At 37.6% G+C, this 25,118-nt stretch overlaps 1 protein-coding gene across 1 annotated transcript; it reads left to right on the top strand.

Annotated features, from left to right (window-relative positions):
• The first annotated feature begins 11,003 nt into the window (after nucleotides 1–11,003).
• Nucleotides 11,004–18,448, top strand: LOC131538804 (CD209 antigen-like protein C). Its single transcript, XM_058772940.1, has 5 exons — nucleotides 11,004–12,752; nucleotides 12,899–13,231; nucleotides 17,280–17,407; nucleotides 17,532–17,641; nucleotides 17,753–18,448. The coding sequence occupies exons 1-5, from the start codon at nucleotides 12,623–12,625 to the stop codon at nucleotides 17,886–17,888; spliced, it is 837 nt and encodes a 278-aa protein (XP_058628923.1). The 5' UTR covers nucleotides 11,004–12,622; the 3' UTR covers nucleotides 17,889–18,448.
• Nucleotides 18,449–25,118: the final 6,670 nt, after the last annotated feature.

Genomic DNA, 25,118 nt, shown 5'->3' with positions numbered 1-25,118 from the left:
AAATAGCTCACCTTGTTGGCAAAGGCTATTTACACTAGCTCTACCCGTCAATGTCTGGTTGACATAGACAACATTACTGTTAAGTACATTATACTACATTAAGTCTATGCATAACACATGTTTTGACATGATCGACCCCAGACAAAGGTTAACTTTAACAGACGAAACCAGATCAGCCGACCTGTAATGTTACACTCTCACTCAAAGGATGGACGATCTGACAGGATTGTTACTATGAGGTGGATCACGTCTAACATGACAATCTCACCGTGTCTGTCTAGTCATGATGAAGGTGTACATACATTTCAATTTCAGCGGGTAGCTATTTTTACAGCTACATTATTATTCCAGCCAAAATTAATCACAGCAACGTATATACAATTACAAATGATTACATATAAATCGTCAGTTTGTTGTTTTACACACATGCACACAGACATTATTTCATACTCGACAGTCGTGACATGCAAGAAATCCTCAGACGCGCCCATAACAACAAAAGACAACACTTTATTGAACCTTTTCTGATAAGAAGTGTGCGCTGCAAACGCAAACATTTTTGACGACCGTTGCTGTCCAGTCCGCTCATTTTATCGCGTTTAACTACAGCTGTCGTTGGTTTTTTGTCTGGCAGTGGCAGCAGGTATGCGATCAAATTTCTAATTTGAGGCTGTATTACGTCGATTCTGGCACCCAAACATCACAACAAGATGATACTTTAAGCTCCTTATGTAGCCGAATCTGCGCTGGTTTGAATGGGCCGCCTCCAGTTTTCCCTTTGTTTTGCCTCCAGCTAGCGCTGTGATGTAATTGTGACGTCGGCCCTACATGACCCTAGTTACCTGTGGCTGGTCTGGCCGTGCGCCACTCGGAAAACAACAGGCCAATCAGAAGATAGGCTCATGGATATTAATTAGACAGGCCAAAATCAACCTGTTCTTAGCAGAGCTCCTGAGAGAGGAGCTGTAAAAATATATTGAGATGGTTTTTGGTACTTATACCGTAAATATATATTCTTAAGGACATCAAAACCTAAAATAAAACTCCAGAAAGGTGCACAATATGTGACCTTTAAAACTCAACCCTAAATGTCTATGTCACGATGTGGAAATATTTGCGTAATGCCGCCCAAATATTCATGCAAAGAAAGGCTTCATTTGACCTTTTGAAAGTAGATGCAATTAGGAATCGTTGGTTAAGATTTGTTTACAACAGAACAGCACAACCCAAATGTTCGAATTTGTGCAACGCATTTTATGGATGACAGTTTCTTGAATCTAGGAGAGTACAAGGCTGGCTGTGCACAGAGGCCATTTCTAAAAAAAAAAATAACAAAAAAGGGTCAATTCCGACTTTGCTATAACAATCTGGCGCTTCTGAGTCAGCGACTGTAAGTATGTTTTGTTGTTACTTTAAGTATTTGCTATTGACTGTTCGAATGCGGAGTTTTGCGCAGTGTAGAGTATCGCGGTGTGTGTGTGTGAGAGAGAGAGAGAGAGAGAGAGACAGGGTCACATCACAGTGGAGTCAGCTGTCTTAACCCAGGCTTGTTTAATACATACGAGCATCATCACGTGACTCTGTTCCCCTCTCGGGCTTGAACTGATGGTAAAACTAAGGACATTATTAACTGTCTTTATATTTACTTTGAAAGCTGAAGCTCGCGATTATGGTAAGTGGCTTAACATTTCCAACACGCGCTTGTGGTGTTCAGCCAATCACAACGCTCTGTGTCAGCTGGCCAATCAGAGCAGACTGTGCTTGTCGGAAGGAGAGCCTTTGTAGAAAACGACGCATTTGAGAGAGGCGGGGCATAGAGGAACTACAGTAAATGTACAGTGTTTGAAAAATAATGCGTTTTTTGAACATTAAAGCATGCCAACATATTCTGTTACACCAAATACACCAAAACGATGATTTTTAAAATAGCATCATATGACCCCTTTAATATTATTTTACATTTCAGATAATGAAGTCCAGGGTCGCTATGGTAACGTGAGCTGCGAGGAAGAGACTAGAGCGGCTCAACTTTGAACAACAATGCAACTTTGACTGAATCATTATTTCTGTTACATAGATTTCAGTGCAGTACTGCCAACTGGACAGTGGACGTTCTACACTACCTCGCATTAAAACAGTAGGTAGTCGAGTTTGACAACAAAAAATGCTATGTATCAAATTATGGTTTATTAACATCTACTCCTACCACAACCCTAAACCCACCCTTACACTAAGGCAAATACAGTAATTGTGTTATTCGCAGTTGTGGCTAGAAAGGATACAGCTACGGCTGGAAACCAAAAATAAATAAATTTTTCTATTTATTAGATTGTGTTTTAATAACATCTACACCTACCACAACCCTAAACCTTCCCTTACAGTAATTATCGCTGTTCAGCGTTAGAAAAATTATGCAATATTGAGGTCCTCATGAGCAGTAAGCCCTGGTAGGAAAATCTGACGGGTAGGATAAGATGTCAGGACACCGGCGTTGTGGGGGGCAATCAACGAAGATGCTTGTGCTGTCCTTATCTTTTGTGGACCCGATGCATTTCATAACAGGAGGAGGAAATATCCAGCCTCAACCCGTGATGGGGGTTTGGGCGGTAAGGTGCGTCCCTCACTAATGATGTGTTGTAAAATCCCAAATGGGGGAAAAGTTTATCGAGACTGGATCACCTATTCACCATCCACAGGTAATATTTTTTGCTTTGCCTTTATGCTTTTTTCTTTCAATTAAGAAAAATCAATTTACCAGTGGTTTTTCTGATTGGAAACACCCCAAACTTGTTTGAACATGAAAAAAGCACCAAGCACTATAATTGCATGTTAGCATTACTTCGGCACTCATCTGTCACTGGGAGCAGGACTGTGAATGTTAAACTAGTGCAGTGGTTCTCAACCTTTTTTGGGCCAGCGCCCCCCTACCCATTCTCCAGGTCCCTCACCGCCCCCCATCAAATAAAACAGTAATTGTCTTCACTGAACATTACAGTTGATTATTATTTTGTGTTTATAATGAGACTGTTATTTTTACAGTACCATTCAAATGTATGGGGTCATTATGATTTTTAAGAAATTACGTTAATTTAAGGATACACTGAATTGATCAAATAAGACAGTGAAATACTTTTTTACAGTGAAATATTTGAAAAAAAAAGTGTAATAAGAATAATTTAAGCTTAGTTTTTAAGCATGTTGGTGATTTTCATTACTACACCTTCAATGATGTTTAGATCTGATATGCCTTGCCCCAAATTTAAAGAGACTTGATAAAAAAAAATATCCTGTTTAGATCTATATCCACAGGGACATTTAAAAAAAAAAAAAAAATGTTTTTATATATATATATATATATACACACACACACACACACACAGTATATATATATATATATATATATATATATATATACACACACACACACACAGTATATATATATATATACACACACACACACACACACAGTATATATATATATATATATATATATATATATATATATATATATATACACACAGTATATATATATATATATATATATATATATATATATATATATATATATATATATATTTTAGTTTGTTCTTCTGTTCCTGGAACTTGTCTTGAACACCCTTTTACTACTGTCATATGTATGGATGTTTTCAATTAGCTTTCAGTGAAAAATATGTATCCCTTAGTTTTAGAAAATACTCTTTTATAAATAATTTTTTTTTTTTTTTTTTTTAATTGAATTTCCTGTTTTTCTGACATGGTAGACATGGTAATTTCGGTGGGTAAATACCACATTTACACTTGAAAATAGAAGAAATATAAACCCTCGTTTAATATATTTCAAAAATTCTGCATGTGACAATATTTCAGAGTTTGCTTACAAATACTTCAAAGTACAACCCCAATTCCAGAAAAGTTGGGATGTATTGTAAAATGCAATAAAATCAAAAACCTGTGATTTGTTAGTTCTCATTAACTTTTATTTAATTGACAGAAGTACAAAGAAAATATTTCCAATGTATATATACACTGCCATCAAGATGACGTCTTTCATGGGAAGTCCATGGTTATTAGATCAAGACAATGCAAGCTCTCATTCTGCAAGTGCTACAACAGCATGGTTTCATAGACACGTGCATGTGACTGACTGGCCAGCAGACCTGTCTCCTATTGAACATGTACGGCCCATCATGAAAAGAAGAATCAGACTTGTATCTAGTGAGATTGGGCAAGATTTTGCTCACAAAACTTTTAAAGGGGTCATATAATGCCATTTTTGTACAAGCTAATATGATTCTTTAGGGTCTAAATTGAAAGTTTGTAATATACTTTAATTAAAAATTTTCATTAGTATTGTAAGAAAACACTCATTTTACCTGCTCAAAAACAGCTCTGTTTTCAGCACACCGCTTTAGTGCGTGTGTTTTAAATGCTAATGAGCTTTGCTCGCCCCGCCCCTCTGTTCTGTGGGGCGTTTTGACACAACACACGTGGAGTGTTGCCTTGACAACAGTTGAGGGTATATTTTGAAGAATGGCAGCGGAGTCTCTGAGGATACTGTGCAACCGTAACGCTTTTGTTCATTATAAACGTGGGATTATTAATTATATTGAGAACGTCAGAATAGAAAACATGCATGTACCCTGAATGTAAACATTAGCCACATACATCGTGAAGCGTGCTAGCGATTTGCAAAGATTAATATAAAGATTAATATAAAGGTTAATTAAACGTTACACTCACTTCTTCTGGAGGTTCAGCAGGAACACGAATAGTTGGTACCGATTCTTTTTTCAGGAGCAGCTTCTTAGCAAAACCAGCTTTATACTGACCTTCATTTATAAAGCAGTCTGGTGAAAAATGATTCGCGCAAACATGAAAACATTGACGTTGCTCGTGGGGAATATTCCCTTCAAAAGCAAAACTCAGCCACTGTGTCTTCAGCGGTTCGGACTTAGGAACATCAAAATGACTGCTGTGTTCATTATTGCACCCGAGAACAGAACACCACAATCGCTTAGACGCCATTCTGCTCATAGACAGCTCCAGCGTATATCAACAATGACGCGCGGACTATGATTGACAGCTCGCTCACGAGCAAGGGCGGGTCTGTGTTGAAACACTGCTGTCAATCGTGGGAGGGGCGTCCGACCGTGTGGCGTCAGACGGTCGAACGGCTTGATTTGAGACAGGGTAAAACAAATAAGGAGATTAAAAAAAAAACACTGGATGGATTTTTATCATTTTATGATGGTTGTGTACAGGCACTGTTAACACACATTTCAGTACAATCAACTTGTAAAAGTGCATGTACCATTATATGACCCCTTTAAGAATTAGTATCCTCAATTCCCAAACAATTAAACATTGTAATTAAAAGGGAAAGTTAAACATGCCTCTGTCCCAACTATTTTGGAGTGTGTTGCAGCCATCAAAAGATGCTTTCTGAATTACTTTTTTCTTTAATTTTAAGGGGGAACACCCACATTTCTAAGAATTTTCTTATTTCTTGAGCAACAATCAGCATGATTTCTGAAGGATGTGACACTGAAAGCTGGAGTAATAGAGCTTTAGCATGAGAGGAAAATATATTTCAAAATATATTCAAATAGAAAGCCGTTCTTTCAAATTGTTTTAGATTTACTGTTTTACTGTATAATAAATGCAGACTTACTGCAGAAAGGATTTGTTTCAAAACCATTCAATCTTACTAATCTTTTTTGAATGGTGGTATTGTCAGTTTTGACAATATGGGACCTTTAAACTAAAAACAGGAAAGTATACTTTTAGTCTACTTTTTATGTACTTCTCAGAAATATATTTAAAATTTCATTTAAGTATACTTGACATACTTAGAAAAAAAATCGAATATATATATTTGAGCTATACTTGTGCTTTCATTGTTATATGGTAGGGGGCGCTAGTATACATCTTCTGTACAGAATTTCCAAAAAAACACAAGTGAAGAAGAAACCAAAACAACAGATATTTCCACTGGTTGTCAACCGAAAGAAGAAGATACTTCCACATGTAATCTAACATGATCATCAGACATAAAACAGCATCAAAACCGTGCAACGTTATGGAATAAAATGTGACCAATGAAGAGGTAATAATGACTGTCGAGCTTTGGGGTGTTGATCAACTCCATCTACGTTTTGATTATCACTCTGAATCCAATTCATAGTCTTTTTCAGCTTTCAAAATGTTGGTTATTTGTTTATTTTTATGGAACTTACCAGGGCTGGACTGGGACAAAAATCGGCCCTGGCATTTTTGGTCCTGGTGGCCCACCATATAACATTATAAATGTTATATATAACATTACACGGTTTTTGATATATATATATATATATATATATATATATATATATATATATATATATATATATATATATATATATATAATGATATACACTAGCATTCAAAAGTTTTTGAACAGTAAGATTTTTTTTTTTTGAAAGAAGTCTCTTCTGCTAACCAAGTCTGCATTTATTTGATCCAAAATACAGCAAAACAGTAATATTGTGAAATATTTTTACTATTTAAAATAACTCTTCTATTTGAATATATTTTAAAATGTAATTTATTCCTTTGATCAAAGCTGAATTTTCAGCATCATTACTCCAGTCACATGATCGTTCAGAAATCATTCTAATATTCAGATTTGCTGCTCAAAATACATTTATTATTATGTTGAAAACAGCTGAGTATAGTTTTTTTTTTCAGGTTTATTTTATGAATAGAAAGTTCAGAAGAACAGCATTTATCTGAAATAGAAATCTTTTGTGACATTAAATTGATAAAAAATGATGATAAAGACATTTATAAAGCATCCTTGCTAAATAAAAGTATTAATTTCCATAATTTCTTTCCCCAAAAAAAACAAAAATTATACTGACTCCAGTCTTTTGAATGGTGTATTGTATAATGTTACAAAATCTTTGGATATTTCTATTCATCAAAGAATCCATTAATAATAATAAATATTTCTTGAGCAGCAAGGATCATGTGACACTGAAGACTGGAGTAATGATGCTGAAAATACAGCTATGATCACAGGAATAAATTACATTTTAAAATATATTCAAATAGAAAGCAGTTATATTAAATAGTAAAAATATTTCACAATATTACAGCTTTTGCTGTATTTTGGATAAAATAAATGCAGGCTTGGTGAGCAGAAGAGAATTCTTTAAAAAAAAACATTCAAAATCTTACTGTTCAATAACTTTTTACTGGTAGTGTAGATATGTGTCATTGCATCTAGTTGTTTTGGATAATAAAAAAACGTCAGGTCTGACAATATCGTGTCTTTTCGAATTTAAATCTATTTTTATTCGCATTGGCCCATGGAGACCTCTATGAACACATTTGACATGACTTGGCCAAAAAATCGCGGTGGACAAATTTACGTTTTATTGAAAAGTGTTTGCGTATTCTGCACTAATGTTGCGCGCAGGATAGATGCCTGCCTCCGTTGCGAGTCCCGATCAAGCACTTTACCGATTCAGCTGCTCTCCCCTCCTCCTCCTTGCTCTTTACGCCGCATCACTCACCACAGAGCAAGCCTGTTCTTGTTAAAGCTGCTGTGAAAACGTGGAAAAGCTGACGAGGAAGAAGTTGGGGTGAAGCGTTCTTTATATGGGCGGAGCAAAACACTTCATCATGGCTCCGTCTATAGCGCATTGTGATTGACTGGTTTACGCTGTCAATACAGGAGACAAACCAATGGGCCACCAATGGGTTTCAAGTGATGGTGCGTGATGGTCCTTGGCAAAAAAATAAATAAATAAAATTCTGTCGGCCTCTTCAGTGAAAATTCCCGGTATGCCAGATTACCAGTCCAGCCCTGGAATTTACCCACATTCAAGTGTTCAAATTAGAATCCATGAAGCTAGAATAAAATGTTTGTTTACAAGCAGATACTCTGTTCTTTCTTTTGATGTTTTGTATGTTCATATAACAAAATATATACAAATTAATACTTAAATAGGGACATAGTAGTATACTTAAAGTATGATGTAAAGTTCACTTAAAAAAAATTGCAGTATAAACCTACTAAACTAGTAGTTTACTGAGACTATACTTCAAAGGGTACTAAAAATGCTACTACAAGTATTTAATTAGTAAACTATCAGTATACCGGTAACACTTTACAATAACAGTACATGAATTATCATGTACTAATACCTTAATTAATAATTACTTGACTATGAACTAATGAAGAGTTAAGACATGTATTAATCAAGAACTAATGAAGAACTAACTTAACTACGACATGAGTCATATGAATTACCTCATGAATAACACCACCTTAATTACATGTTAGTTCCTGCATGTTAGTTAATGTATTAATTAACACTTTGGGGTAAACTAAATCAAACATGCTCTAGAAGAAAGATTCATGAAAATGGCACACTGCAAAATTGTTTATAAATTTTCCACCTGCAGCTATGTCACAAACATCAGTGAATGACAGTGGATTTCTCGCAATATTTACGTTTAACCTAACTCATCCAACGTTAGTTCTTTATATCATAATAATGCACTGAAATCAGACGTTTGTCTTGTGTTCTTGCTCTTCTTTTGGGCCACTATTGCTCCTTCAAAATGTTAACCTTCCTCCTACCGTTCAGTTCCTTCTCCATCCAAATGCAGCCACATGACCTCTGCTCTTTTTACAAACCACCAAAAAACACCAAATATCTGATTTAGATGAGCTGAATATGTATATACATGTGTAATTGATAACTTTTTAAAGATGTGCCCCTCCAAGACAAGTCATGACATGATACATTGACAACTCATGAATTCATGTTAAGTTATAAGTAATGAGTTAATAATATTGTGCCCCCCCAAGTAAAGTCATGACATTATGATACAAGTAATGAATTAATGTTAAGCTAATGATGAGTTAATAATATTGTGCCCCCCCAAGTAAAGTCATGACATTATGATACATTAACAAGGCATGAATTAATGTTAAGTTAATGATGAGTTAATAATATTGTGCCCCCCCCCAAGTAAAGTCATGACATTATGATACATTAACAAGGCATGAATTAATGTTAAGTTAATGATGAGTTAGTAATATTGTTTTTATTTCATTAAGATATTCTTATCAATGCATTTGTATCATTTTATCAATAAGTGATTTAGACTTTTAGACCTCTTAACCTACCTCCAAACCTAAACATTTTATAAACATGCAAGAAAATAACCATTTTAGTAACAATATAGCATTAAAAGTTTTTATAATCGCTAATCCCACTCCTGCATCTACACCTAAACATAGCTATTTCTGTACAGTAGAAGAAAAACATGACAGACAGATAAATGCAATTACAATCATTTATTTACAATAGTCTAACCTTGAGGTCATAAACACATGAATTAGTATTTCTGCATTTGACGTTGAGAGCATAGGTCGCAATTTAGTTTTGAGATGGAAAAACGCAGTTTTACAGATGCTAGAAACATGGCTTTCAAATGAAAGATTGATATCTTCATTTGAGCAGAATTTATGTTGTTAATCGCTGAAAATATTATCCAGATTATTTTCCTGATCCTCTCCCTCTCAGTGAACTCGTGAAAGCGTGCGCGTGCTGCTAGCATCATTCAAATACACACCTCACCAGAAACACGGCATGTCGCAATCTGTGACGAATGCAGGCGAGAGCCAATGAGCGTTCGATTATCCTGCCGTAAAACCTGTCGTTTGAAGCGGCAACATTTGAATTTGTAACGAACCGTCAGTCAGCAGCAGCGCGGGCTTTGCTGTTTACGGTCGCTGGACTTGCTGCTCGGGATGGAGATGAAGATCGTTGAATAAAGGCTTGGATTTGGGTCTGTTCCTCGCAGTCGTATGGATTCTGAAGATCTGGATTACAGCGCACGAATAAAATTGTTTCATTTCGTAATTATGTTGCGGTTTTGGTGTTTTTTTTTTATAGTTCTATTGTCAGTCACAGCATGTCGGAGATTACGCCTTTTGTGGCCCATGGCAAACAAAGTAAACATTTCATGACAAGTAAAGGTTAAACCATTTAAAATGCTGTTTATTTTAAGGTTTAAAGTTAAGTCTTGTTTAACTTGTAGTCCTATTATTGGAAACGAGCCGGCAGCAGAAATCACACAATAAAACGAAATGTTATTATTTCAATATTACTAACTCATCATTAACTTAACATTAATTCATGCCTTGTTAATGTATCATAATGTCATGACTTTACTTGGGGGGGCACAATATTATTAACTCATCATTAACTTAACATTAATTCATGACTTGTTAATGTATCAATGTCATGACTTTACTTGGGGGGGCACAATATTATTAACTCATCATTAATTACTTATAACTTAACATGAATTCATGAGTTGTCAATGTATCATGTCATGACTTGTCTTGGAGGGGCACATCTTTAAAAAGTTATCAATTACACATGTATATACATATTCAGCTCATCTAAATCAGATATTTGGTGTTTTTTGGTGGTTTGTAAAAAGAGCAGAGGTCATGTGACTGCATTTGGAGGGAGAAGGAACTGAACGGTAGGAGGAAGGTTAACATTTTGAAGGAGCAAATAGTGGCCCAAAAGAAGAGCAAGAACACAAGACAAACGTCTGATTTCAGTGCATTATTATGATATAAAGAACTAACGTTGGATGAGTTAGGTTAAACGTAAATATTGCAAGAAATCCACTGTCATTCACTGATGTTTGTGACATAGCTGCAGGTGGAAAATTTATAAACAGTTTTGCAGTGTGCCATTTTCATGAATCTTTCTTCTAGAGCATGTTTGATTTAGTTTACCCCAAAGTGTTAATTAATACATTAACTAACATGCAGGAACTAACATGTAATTAAGGTGGTGTTATTCATGAGGTAATTCATATGACTCATGTCGTAGTTAAGTTAGTTCTTCATTAGTTCTGGATTAATACATGTCTTAACTCTTCATTAGTTCATAGTCAAGTAATTATTAATTAAGGTATTAGTACATGATAATTCATGTACTGTTATTGTAAAGTGTTACCCAGTATACCTATAAGTTCACTTTTAGTATAGTCGCAGTACAAGCTAAAAACATTGATGTAAACTAGTTGTTTACTCAGTTTACTACTGGTATATTTAAAAGTATACTTTTATATACTAGAAAGTGGGCCAATTTAGTGCCAAGGAGTATTGAAATAGTACACTTACAAGTTTACTACTAGTACACTGATATTTGTATACTTACTACATAAAGTATACTTAAAAATATACTTGAACTTAAGTATACTTAATCAAATAAACTTGAAGTATACTACTTTTTGGTAAGGGTTGGCCCAAATTACAGACGCAGGATCTTTAAAAAAAAAAAAATCAACCTGAACACTTCAAAAGCCATAAATATTCCCAAACACCAGCCAGCATCAAAATGAACAAGCCTCTTAAGACTTTATACAGACACTGAGTGAATCTGGGATAATAAAGTCACTTGAACCTCATTTAAATTAACACGGTCGACGCTGTTGAAACAAATATTTATGGAGATGTTCTGAGGCGAGTTAAAGTTCCTTTCTGCATAAATAGTGTCTGCACAAACACAGAAGAGGAAAAGCAGAGTCCGCTACAGGAGAGAAACTAGCGCTAGATTGCTGGCATCTTGACGACACGGAAACTGTCAGAAAGTGAACAAAAAATATAGAAAAGGGAAAATGAACAGAGAACATCAGAAAAGCATCAATGATATCTATGAAAATGACTTTGTTACAGAAGATCCACCACGACCACAAGCAGTCACACAAAGAAAATCCAGTCATCTGAACTCACAGGTACTGAGATTAATTAATATCACAATTTGATCAATCACTTTTCTTCAGTCTAACTGGTAACTTGCTTTAAAGCAGACTCATTTAATAGTTCCCTTATGAAAAATAAGTTCATTCAAGAGTGCTGTTAGTATACTTCTTTTAAACTAAAAATAGGGAAGTATACTTTGTCTACTGTTCTTGTACTTCTCAGAAATATACTCATGGCTTTTCCCACACTTGCAGTCTTTGCACTTGACAACTTATACGCCATATTTCCTGTGTTTGGTTCAAGCGAGGGTGAAGACCACAAGTGTGTGTCAAACTTTTCAGTACCTTATGGGACACACTTATAGTGTTGTAAAAATGCAAGTGTTTACATAGCTTTATTTTAATTTTAAATACTTTGCATTTTAAAATCAACTTCTAAATGTCTGTTCCCTAAAACATGACATAATTTTAATTTGTGGTGCTTCTAATTAAATGATAAAAAGCAGTTGCAAATGTTGTACAAAATAAATATCACCACTACTCATCTTTGCACCAATAAAACGTAAAAACACTGTTTTTCTACCAAATTATTTGTAATATCTAATTATTATATTAATATTTAACTTGCATTGGAAAGGTTTCCGTGACCTCTTGCGAGATCTCGGGAAAAAGTCTCACGATTTATTTCCAGAACATGATGCATGATGGGATACACTCAGCATAAATAGTGTCTACAGAAACGCAGAAGAGGAAATGCACAGTCCGCTACAGGAGAGAAACTAGCGCTAGATTGCTGGCATCTTGACGACACGGAAACTGCAGAAAGTGTGAACTGAGAATGAAAATGAACAGAGAACATCAGAGAAGCATCAATGATATCTCTGAAAATGACTTTGTTATAGAAGGTAAATTTGGAAAAAGGACCACGAGCAGTCACACAAAGAAAATCCAGTCATCTGAACTCACAGGTATTGAGATTAATTCATATCACACAGACAAATTTGATCAATCATTTAAAATCCCAAACATTTGCTCATATTGCATGTTTTCATTTGCTGTGTGCTGTGTTAAGTGGATAAATAAAGAGAATAAAGTCATGTTTGACAATCTTCAGGAAGTGATGGTGTGAAGAGCAGGAGCTCCAGAGCAGTTGTGGTGTGTTTGCCGCTGCTGTTTGTTCTTCTGACCGCAGCCAAAGTGCTGTGTGTCCTCATCCATTCAAAGAGCACAAACTTCACACAAGAGAGACAACAGCTACTAACTAAGATCACCAACCTCACAGAAGAGAGAGACCAGCTATTAACCAACAATATGAACCTCACAGAAGAGAGAGACCAGCTATCAACCAACAATATGAACCTCACAGAAGAGAGAGACCAGCTGAAATCAGAAAAAAGTGAACTTCAGAAGTTTTCTGCTGGTGTTTGCCAGTTCTTCAGTCTAAACGGTAACTTGCTCTAAAGCAGACTCAGATTTTAAAGTGGACCGTACTGAATCTGTTGTGTTGGGGTCATGTGACTAATGCTCATATTGCACTTGCTTTAGCTCCATGTATATAATGATTAATAATAATTTAGGGATGCCAAGTAGGTATAAATATTAATAGATAATTTAAAACATTACATTATTGTAGCAGATGAGTAAATAGTTAAATAGATGTTGCAACAAGTGGCTTCATATCATCGAGCATAAACATTTCATTACAGTTCATTAAAGAATTTGCATATGGGACAGAGAGCATGAATAAATGCATTAAGTTTCTGTATGGCATTGTGAATAAAGTAATGGTCCTATAATAATTACAGTAACTCATCCAGTGACAAAGAAATGGAAACAAGATGGCGGCGCGTTCAGACGCAGCAGCTGCTCCAGGTCCCAAAGACGGTGCTTTTTTGTCTTTTAATGTCGTCTGTTCGTCCCCAAATAGTGTAAATTTACCGCTAGTTCATAAGGAAATCACTCCTAAACTCATCTATGTTTGCCAAAGACTTTTGGATATCGGCAACGCATACAAAGACCAACTCTCGCCGGCGGCTACTGAGAAGCTACGAGGCCTCTGTTTACTGCTGAAGCCGGACCTCGAGACCGCGGCCTCGCCTACTGTCGCCACCCGCACAAGGCGGCATCGCAAGCGGTGTGAGAGAGGACGGAAGCGCGGAGGTATACGAGCTAGGCTGAGGGAAAACCCCACAAGACCGGCTCTTCCAACACTCATGCTCTCAAACGTTCGCTCTCTGGAAAACAAACTGGACTTAATTTAACTCAGTCGATCTACACAGCATGAGACAAGGGATTGTTGTGTGTTTGTTTTCACTGAAACATGGCTGAACGACAACATCCCGGACTCCGCCATTCAGCTGCACGGACTAACTTGCTACCGCGCGGACAGAGATTCATCACTGTCTGGTAAGACTCGCGGCGGTGGCTTGTGTGTGTACGTCAACAAAGAATGGTGTAACAATGCTGGGGTAGTGACAAAACACTGTTCATAACTGGTGGAGTTTATGTTTGTGAAGTGTCGACCGTTCTATCTGCCGCGGGAGTTCACGGCCACTGTTATTGTCGCGGTATACATTCCCCCGTGTGCAAACGCAAAGGACGCGCTTCGCGAGCTGTACAGCGCCATCAGCGAACAACAAACAAATAACCCCGACGGCTTTTTCATCATAGCCGGTGACTTCAACCACGCAAACTTAAAGACAGTTTTGCCAAAGTTCTACCAACATGTGAACTTTGCAACAAGGGGAAATAACACACTGGACTTTGTTTACACAACAGAAAAGAACGCATACAAAGCCGAACCCCGCCCCCACCTCGGGTACTCGGACCACATCTCTGTTATGCTAATCCCAGCATATAGACCACTTCTGAAACTGGCCAAACCGGTTCACAAACAGATCAAGGTATGGCCAGACAATGCCACCTCAGCACTGCAGGACTGCTCCCAGGACACAGATTGGAACATGTTTAAAGAGGCGGCCACCTACAACAACCACACAGACCTGCAGGAGTACACTGAAACTGTGACTGCTTACATCAAAAAGTGCACTGATGATGTGACAGTCACCAAGACCATCACCACACGCGCCAACCAGAAGCCATGGATGACAACAGAGGTTTGTGGGCTGCTAAAGTCCAGAGATGAAGCTTTCAGATCAGGAGATAAAGCAGCCCTCAAAACAGCAAGAGCCAATCTGTCCCGCAGCATCAAAAATGCAAAACGGTCATATGCTCAAAAAATCAACAATCACTTCACAGACAGCAGTGACACACGGAGCCTGTGGCAAGCTATTCAGACCATCACAGACTACAAGCCCCCGCCACAGACCTGTGATGATGACACATCCCTCCCAGATACACTCGACCACTTTTACTCACGGTTTGAAATGCAGAATGACACAGCTGCACAAAAACTGCCCACACCTCCCAACGACCAGGCGCTCTGTCTGTCTCCAGCCGACGTAAGGAAGACCCTATCTAGGATCAACCCACGCAAGGCTGCGGGTCCCGACAACATACCTGGCCGTGTACTGAAAGACTGTGCTGCACAGCTGACAGATGTCCTAACAGATATTTTCAACACCTCGCTGAGCCAGGCAGTCGTCCCCACATGTCTCAAATCCACAACAATCATACCGGTACCAAAGAAATCACCTGTGTCCTGTCTAAATGACTACCGTCCCATAGCACTGACTCCAATCATAATGAAGTGCTTTGAGAGGTTAGTCATGCACAACATCAAAACCAGCCTCCCCAACACACTCGACCCGCTCCAGTTTGCATACCGTCCGAACCACTCTATGGACGATGCAATTTCCTCCACCTGGCTCTTACCCACCTAGAAAATAAAGACTCTTACGTTAGAATGCTGTTCATTGACTTCAGCTCAGCATTCAACACAATAATCCCACAACAGCTCATAAATAAACTCAACCTGCTGGGCCTAAACAATTCCCTCTGCAACTGGATCCTGGACTTTCTAACTGGAAGACCTCAGTCAGTCCGTGTCGGCCACAACACCTCGAGCACTACCACACTGAACACAGGTGCCCCACAAGGCTGTGTGCTCAGCCCGCTGCTCTTCACGCTGCTGACCCACGACTGCACTGCCAAGTCCAGGTCCAACCACATCATCAAGTTTGCTGATGACACAACAGTGGTAGGTCTCATCAGCAACAACGATGAAACACACTACAGAGAGGAAGTGGCATAGCTGGTGAAATGGTGTGGCACTAACAACCTGTCCCTCAATGTGAGTAAGACAAAGGAGGTTGTGATGGACTTCAGGAGAAACTCTGTTGATCACCCCCCACTGACCATCGACAGCTCGACTGTGGAGAGAGTCAGCAGCACTAAATTCCTGGGGGTGCACATCACAGAGGATCTCACCTGGTCCACCAACACCATGTCACTCTCCAAGAAGGCACAACAGCACCTACACTTTCTCCGCCGGCTGAAAAGAGCAAGTCTCCCTCCACCCATCCTCACCACTTTCTACAGGGGCACCATTGAGAGTGTGCTGACCAGCTGCATCACTGTCTGGTACGGGAACTGTACTGCAGCAGACCGCAAGACCCTACAACGGACAGTGAACACCGCTGCAAGGATCATCGGTGCCCCTCTCCCCTCCATCCTGGACATTTTCCTCACACGATGCTCCAGCAAAGCCAATAGCATCGTGAAGGACTCAACACATCCCTCCCACAGTCTCTTCCAGCTCCTACCATCAGGAAGACGGTACCGGAGCATCAGAGCCCGCTCTGCCAGACTGCTCAACAGCTTTTTCCCCCAGGCTGTGAGAGCCCTGAACTCAAATCACCCGCCCCTCTCTGAACCCCCATACAAACCCCCTACCTCCTGAAACATGTAACGTGCAATTCGAAGTGTGCTACACGCAGGTGAGTGGGCCTGTACAAACCACACTCTCCTCCTCTATGCGCACTAGTCACTTTTCACACACACTGCTGTGTGTACACAAATCCCACAAAAAGAACTCAGTAATATATGTATGTTTACATGCTCATGTACTACAAATCATCCTGCACTGTTCCCCAGCCAGCTGCTTGAACTCAATGTTTCTCTTCGCACATGTACAGTATTTATCTGAAGCATTCGTATAGTTTGTATTTTTTAGTTTGTATAGGTACTTTTTATAGATAGTATATTTATAGTCAAAATCTATCAGTAGGATAGTTGTGTATAGGTTTATATTGTCTTACTCCATTGTTGTATGCCTGTATTTATGTAGCACCGTGGTCCTGTGAGGCACGACATTTCGTTCCACTGTATGCCCCCGCATGTAGCGGAATGACAATAAAGCTCAACTTGAACTTGAAAATAGATTAGCAATCAACAAGACAAATGATTTAATACAAGATATAAACAGACTCTTGTAATCAACTACAATTATATACAGTACTACTACAACTAGCATAACCTCTTTAGCTTGGTGTGGATCAAAATTTAGTTCATGGCTTATCTGGTTGTGTTTGTAGGTGGATGGAAGTGCCATCAATCCAGTCTTTACTTCATTTCCTCTGAGAAGAAGAGCTGGACTGACAGCAGAAGATACTGTACAGACAGAGGAGCAGATCTGATTATCATAAACAACAGAGAGGAACAAGTCAGTGTGTGTGTGTGTGTGTGTGTGTGTGTGTGTAATGTGGTGTTTAGTTTTAGATGAAAGATAATGTGCTGAAATGGGTCTGTGCTCATTTTATAAACTGTGTTATTGTTTCACTTCTCAGGATTTTGTGAAGAACATTATTTCTTTTGGTGATTTAGTCTGGATTGGTCTGACCGACAGAGATGTGGAGGGCAGATGGAAATGGGTTGATGGCAGCGATGTGACCTTTAGGTGAGAATTCGCTGAACTGAACTGATTATTATTTAATAAAGGATTCTCACAGTCAGTATCATATCACACAGAAAGCAGCTCTGAACATCTAATGCTGATCTGTTGATGCAGGTTCTGGCAGCCTGGAGAACCGAATAGCTTCCAGGGAAAAGAGGAAGACTGTGCTGTAACTCACTCACCAGGATGGGTTGATTATCCATGTGATTATTCATCTAAATGGATCTGTGAGAAGAGTATTTTTAAATGACTCATTATGATACATATTTATGCATATGGTGTATTTTGAACATCTGAATATGTGTTATGATCCCATCTGTTATCTTTGGATTTATCTTGCCTGGATTTGTTTATCTTGTTTGTTTGAATAAATGTTTGTGGCCGTCCCTTATTCTGAAGCAGCCACGTTACAATACGTCTGTTAAACATCAAGTCTTGTGTTTAGACATTTTATCAGGTTTTATTTGAATAGCACTTTAATTAGGTTATGTAAAAAATTATTAAAAATAAAAACCATTGTATGTATATTTCAACTTTCATATTAATCTTTAAATTTAACTTTTTATTGTTCAGTCAAATTCTGTCACATCGGCCCACCAGCAACTATAGTTGTCGCAGTTGATAGTTGTCATTTTCCTTTTGTCAGTATTTTTCTAGATGTTATCCATGTTTGATGTCTCAATGACATGCAAGCTAACAACCAAATAAAGGATTTCAAGGAAAAAAAGGTTGCATCTTTCCCAAAAAGACTCATGGCTGTATTAGATCAAAAGGGTGCTTCTACTAAATACTGAGCAAAGGGTCTGAATACTTAGGACCATGTGATATTTCAGTTTTCTTTTGAATAAATCTGCAAAATGTCAACAATTCTGTGTTTTTCTGTCAATATGGGGTGCTGTGTGTACATTAATGAGGAAAAAAAAATGAACTTAAATGATTTTAGCAAATGGCTGCAATATAACAAAGAGTGAAAAATTTAAGGGGGTCTGAATACTTTACGTACCCACTATATATCGCGTATAATTTATATACAATTATAGCGCATCTATTTACGTATTTTTAAACAGAAGATTTAAATAATCAAATAATAAATAGGATTATATTATAAAATATGCTTGGAATAATAAGAATACATTATATGTAATAAGTATTTTAAAATACATTTTACACAATAATAAGAATAAATTTGTAAATAAAATTAATTTTATTTACAGCGGACAATCATGCGACTGGCCACGTGAGCAGCGTGTTCCCGGGTTCGTAGGATCACAGAGCTCCTCCACTGTAATTAAATCGCCATCAGAATCCATGAGATTTATCACTGAAGTGATATGTAAATTTATTTTTACAGACATCCATATGAGAAACGATTTACGTCCGAATCGGGCTTTAGTCTGCAATCAACTTCCCTCAATGTGTTTGTAGCCCTACGTATATTTTTGTCATTGCCAAGTTACAAACTGTGAAGGAGAAATTTCATTTTCACTAAAATCAATAACGAACTCGGAACAACGCAAACAACAGCGCCTCAGTGCACTGTCACTGATGGACATTGAATCTCAGCTGGTCAGGGACTTTGATGACATTGTATGACTGAGTTTGCTAACAGGAAAGCCAGAAAGAAGTCTTTCTAAGGGCAAGAGAGCCCCTGAGGAGGGAAACGGACAGAGAGAGCCCCTGAGAAACAGCTGAGGAGGTGAGAGACAGACAGGAACATCAACAGGTGTGTGTGTGAATTATGGAAGAATCGGATTCATTGAACTGGATTGGTAGAGGTGAGGCAGTATGTGCTTGCATATGCCACCGAGTTACATTACGCAGGGAAATGTCTTTACATCGTTGCTGCTGGTCTAGAAAAGCACTGTTGCAGTCATGTGGTGTAAATCCTGTATGATGGAGAATATATTGTCCTTCAGGTTGTGATCATTGGCCTGTATAAACTAGAGGTATTAGTATTATATACTGTAATTAAACCCAGGTAAAAAAAAAAAAGTATATTTGAATACACTAAAAAACCTAGCTAGTAGCTTCTTTTTTTTTCTTTTTTTTTTGCTAACTAAAAGTTATACACTATAAATACACATTTAAAAGTATATTTCTATTTCATAAGTGCTTCAGTGGACTTGGAAAAAGTATACTAAATACAACTAATACTTAAATTGATTTTAGTGCATTGAAATAAATTGTACTACCGCAAAAATATACAGAGCTTTTTATTAGTGTATTTCTTAAAAGTGTGCTTTGAATGCTTTAAAGATCAGCTCAATCTTAGTAGACTTTTATATAGTAATCCTAAATTTAAATCACATTGATTTGATAAGTACATTTTCCCAACTGTGCCACTTACGTGCACTTAATATAAATGGACTAATTAGCACTAACACTTGAACTCATTTTGAGGATGCATTTTAAGTGAAAATTAGGCATGTTGCACATACTAATAAGAGAAACAACAAGATTCGTGCAGTGTGAATTCAGATGTAATGTAATGCAACAATGCATTGACGCCATGGTTTACGTCGACTACAAAAATATGTCGATGTGCATGACAAGTCCTGCAAGTGGGTTAAAATCATCAATGCAAGACATAATTTATGAGATTCTTGCATGTTTGTTAAGAATAGGTAGTGTAAGCTTAATAATGTTCTTGTGGGTTCCTGTTTATGTGGGAGTGGAGGCTAATGAAATGGCTGATAAACTAGCTAAGCTAGCTCTTAAATATTCAGAAATAGACATACAAGTGACTCTTAGCAAAGAAGATGTTGAAGGGAAGATAAAATAATTAATTAACAATGAATGGCAGGAAACATGGAATGCGTCACATTCACACTCATCTTGAGTAATCGCGGCTTCTTCTCCTGGGAACGGTGAAAACAAGAATCTATCACATAAAGCCAGACCACAATCATAAAAAGTGATAAACAAAGTACGAATAAAATAGTGCTGTGTTCGCTCTGTGAAACTGAAATGGCATACCAGCACATACCAGCACCTTAAAGGGTTAGTTCACCCCAAAATGAAAATGCTGTCATTAATTACTCACCCTCATGTCGTTCCAAACCCATAAGACCTTCGTTCATCTTCAGAACACAAATTAAGAGATGGATATAGAGATGGAATCTGAGAGCTCTCAGACCCTCCATAGACAGCAATGCAACTGTAATGTTCCCAGACCCAGAAACATAGCAAGGAAATCGGTGAAATAATCCATGTGACATCAGTGGTTCAACTTCAATTTTGCGAAGTTACGAGAATACTTTTTGTGTGAAAAGAAAACAAAAATAATGACTTTATTCAACAATTCTTCTCCCCCGAGTTACTGTCTACCGGCATTTTAGAGAGTATCACAACACATACGCACGCTTTACCGTAAGTGTAAACAACGCTGATTACGTTCTGGGGTACTCTCCAAAATGGCGGTAGACGCAACTCTGGGGAGAAGAACTGTTAAGTAAATTGTTATTTTTGTTTTCTTTGCGCACAAAAAGTATTCTCGTGAGAAGAGAGAGAGAGATGGCTTTCAAACTATGTTTAATATAAGAATTATTCATTTTAAACTGAGAAATTGAATAAAAAAAGCGCATTGTAGTATTGGCGCTGATTATTTAAATACTGCCTTTAAGTTGATTATACATTAATTTGGCTATACTTAATTAGTCAGTAATAGTTTTTAAAAATATTTTAGAGAAAGTAGTATTGATTGTCGGCCACAGCTATATCCAGGGGGCTGAGAAGAGAGCTGAGGTCGCCTGGGAGCCAAACCTGGATCTCCAGAGCACTAGTAGGAGGGATGAGATGGAGCCAGCTTCTGCCTGCCGTCCTCTCAACAGGACTGAGACCTGACGTCCTGCTGATCCATGCCGGGGGAAACGACCTAGGCCTACTGAGGAGTCTGCATCTTCTGAGCTCCATGAAAGAGGACATATCTGCACTCCGGAAAATGACCAAGGCCACGGTGATTTTCTCTGGCATCAATGAGAGGTGTGTGTGGCGGTGGGGAGAAGACCGGAAGATGAACAAAGCCATGGCACAATACATGACTGACACTGGTGGAGTGTTTATAGAAAATAAAGAGATAACACAGAAGAGAAGTGAACTGTTCAGGTGGGATGGGCTTCATTTGCCAGACAAGGGAAATTATATTTTTTTGAAGAACATTGCAAGTGCTATTAGTAAATAAAAAAATACTATATATCTACTAAACATGTGCTTCTCATTCTTTCTCAGTGAGGTGCATATAAAGTTAAATAAATATGCATTCATTAAAAATAAACACTGCAATATTGCAGATTTGCCTCATCACAAAAATCTGTGAACAGTGTCCGTAGTGAATCTATTGGCGGTACAATCAAAGCTGGCTGCTGATTGGCCGTAATATCTTTAGCAGTTGTATAGACGGGTGTTTGTTAAGGATGGTGTTTTATAAACTCTTGTAATGTCAAATGTAGCTACACCCGCATAGCATTTATCATGTAAACATCCTTTGTTCTGAAAGCACCCCAAATGACATGGAAATCATATTTTAATGTTTATTAGCGTCATGTTTCACACATAGAAACGTTTCTCTGTTGGATTGACCTTTTATGCCTTTATGTACAGCACTTTGGTCAACTACTGTTGTTTTTAAATGTGCTCTAGAAATAAAATAAACTTGAATGTGAACACACATAAACGGCAGCAGACATGATTGAATATTTTATTTATCTTATTAATCATTTATTAATCTTAGTTCATGTTAATTTCAGCATTTACTAATGCAGTATTAAAAAAGTATTAAAAGTTGTGTTTGTAAACATTAATGCACTGTGAACTAACATGAACAATGAACGACTGTGTTTTTTATTAACAAAGATTAATAAATTGTGTAATAAATGTATTGTTCATTGCTTGTTTATGTTACTTAACACATTAACTAATGTTAATAAATGACATTTTATTGTAAAGTGTTACCATTAATATTTATTCATCATACTGTTGAACTTGACAGTATTTTTAGGGGTTCGAGCACGCAGTGCTGAAACCCTATTGTAATTGTTAGGATTTTTATTATTATTATTATTAGGGGTTCGAGCACGAAGTGGATTCCAACGGATTTTCTCTACGACGCACCGTTTTTTCGCAAAATTGAGTGAAATCCCAAACCTACTTTTGCGAACTAGTCCTAGGTTTTTCACCCGATCGGAACCAAACCACTGCAGAAATATTCTAGGGACACTGAATATCAAAAGTTATCAAAAAAAAGTTGAAATTTCAATTTTCGCGCAAAACAGTACGCCAATTAGCGTCTATGCTAACGTTAGCCAAATGTTATTTGAAGCATAACTCTGGAACGGAATTAGATATCTTCACCAAACTCGGTACACATATGTATGAGCTCAATCTTTGGTCAAATAAAAAAAAAATTGCTAGCTCTGCCACTTGGTGGCGCTGTAAGACTGAAAAAACATAAAAACAGTTATAACTACGGGACCGTTAGTCCGATCGACTTGAAAATTGGTATGCAGCCTCTTGGTCCGAAGGGCACCAGTGTATATGAGGTAATTCACGTATCTCAAAAACATGGCCGCCATCGCCAACGAAGTTGAGCACTTATTAGACAAGGTTAACGGAGGTCAATCGGAACGAAACTCGGTGGGCATGTTCGACTCACGGCCCTAAAGGTCTGTAAGAATTTTGAAAGAGATCGGCCACTAGTTGGCGCTAACAAGTTTTTTGGCTCTGTAATCACGTGCCGTTTAACATATCCACACAATATGCATATCATTTGATAGATCTCCTCATGTTGAGCAACTTTGCCTCAAGAACCATTGGTGTCAATCAAATCGTTCATTAATTATTCAGAAATATGTTAAAAACCTACTTTTGCGAACTAGTCTCTGGTTTTTTGCCCGATCGGAACCAAACCACTGCAGGAATAATCTATGGACTCTCCAGATCAATAATTATCGAAAAAATGTTGAATTTTGTCTTTTGGTTAGCTATAATTGGCTCATTTTAAAAAAGGGGCGTGGTCACACATACCCAAAAGCCTATAAAACGTAAACAAAAACTTTAAATTTTACGAAAGTTGGTGAAAACATGTGTCAGATGACTCTTAACAAGCATGAAAAGTTTCATGGAGTTCGGAGCATAGGTGGCGCTATAACAGTAAAAAAAGCCATCGAAAACACAATATTTCAATTGTACACGAACCTAAATCTTAACAAATCGTTCATATATTCACACATTTACATTTACATTTACATTTAGTCATTTTGCAGACGCTTTTATCCAAAGCGACTTACAATTTGGGGAACACATGAAGCGATTCATCTTGAAGAGGCAATTCGACAAAGGAAGTGCTTGTAACACCAAGTCTCAGGCATTGTTTAAATAAGTACAAGCTAGCAAGGGAAGGAATAAGTAAGGAGAAAGATTTTTTTTTTTTTTTATGTGTAGGTTGAAGTCAAGTAGTGTCGAAAGAGATGAGTTTTCAGCTGTTGCTTGAAGATTGACAGGGATCCAGGCATCCGCTAGTTATTCATATCATATGATAGATCTCCTCATTTTGAACAACTTTGCCTCTAGGAGCACTGCTATCTATCGAAGTGTTAATTAAATATTCTCAATTATGTTCAAAACCTACTTTTGCGAACTAGTTCTAGGTTTTTCGCCCAATCGGAACCAAACCACTGAAGAAATGTTATCTGGTCAGTGAACATCAATAATTATCAAAAAAATATTTAAAATTCAACTCGCTTTAGCAATGAGGCCCCGAAATGTATAAAAGTCGCGGGCGAATTTTACGAAACAGACTATAACTAGTGAAGGAAATGGCATATCTTCACCAAACTCGGTACACATATGTATGAGCACAAACTTCGGTCAAATAATAAAAATTGCGATGATCCGCCACTTGGTGGCGCTATAATGTCGAAAAAACTATAACTGGGTAACCGTTAGCCCGATCGACTTGAAATTTGGTATGCAGTGTCTTTGTCCGAAGTGGCTCAAATATCTATGAGGACACTCGCGTATCTCAAAAAACATGGCCGCCAACTGCAAATTAATTTTAAGCACCTATTTGACAAGGTTAACTGAAGTCGATTGGAACGAAACTCGATGGACATGATCGACTCAAGGCCCTAAAGGTCTGTAAGAATTTTGAAAGAAATCGGCCACTAGTTGGCGCTAACGATATTTTTTGGCTCTATAATCACGTGGTGTTTCACAAATCCACACAATATATATATCATTCGATAGATCTCCTCATAATGAGCAACTTTACCCCCGGTACTATTGCTGTCAATCAAATAGTTCATTAAATAATCTCAATTATGTTAAAAACCTACTTTTGCGAACTAGTCCTAGGTTTTTCGCTCAATCTCAATCAAACCACTGCAGCGCAATTCTCTGGACACTCTAGATCAATAATTATCAAAAAAATCTTGAATTTTGTCCTTTGGTTACCTATAACGGGGAAATTTAGAAAAGGGGCGTA

The sequence above is a fragment of the Onychostoma macrolepis genome, chromosome 04 (assembly GCF_012432095.1).
Source record: "Onychostoma macrolepis isolate SWU-2019 chromosome 04, ASM1243209v1, whole genome shotgun sequence".
In the NCBI taxonomy this organism is placed as follows: Eukaryota; Metazoa; Chordata; class Actinopteri; order Cypriniformes; family Cyprinidae; genus Onychostoma; species Onychostoma macrolepis.
Note: the sequence above shows the minus strand (reverse complement) of the source record. Positions and strands in the feature narration are given on the sequence as shown.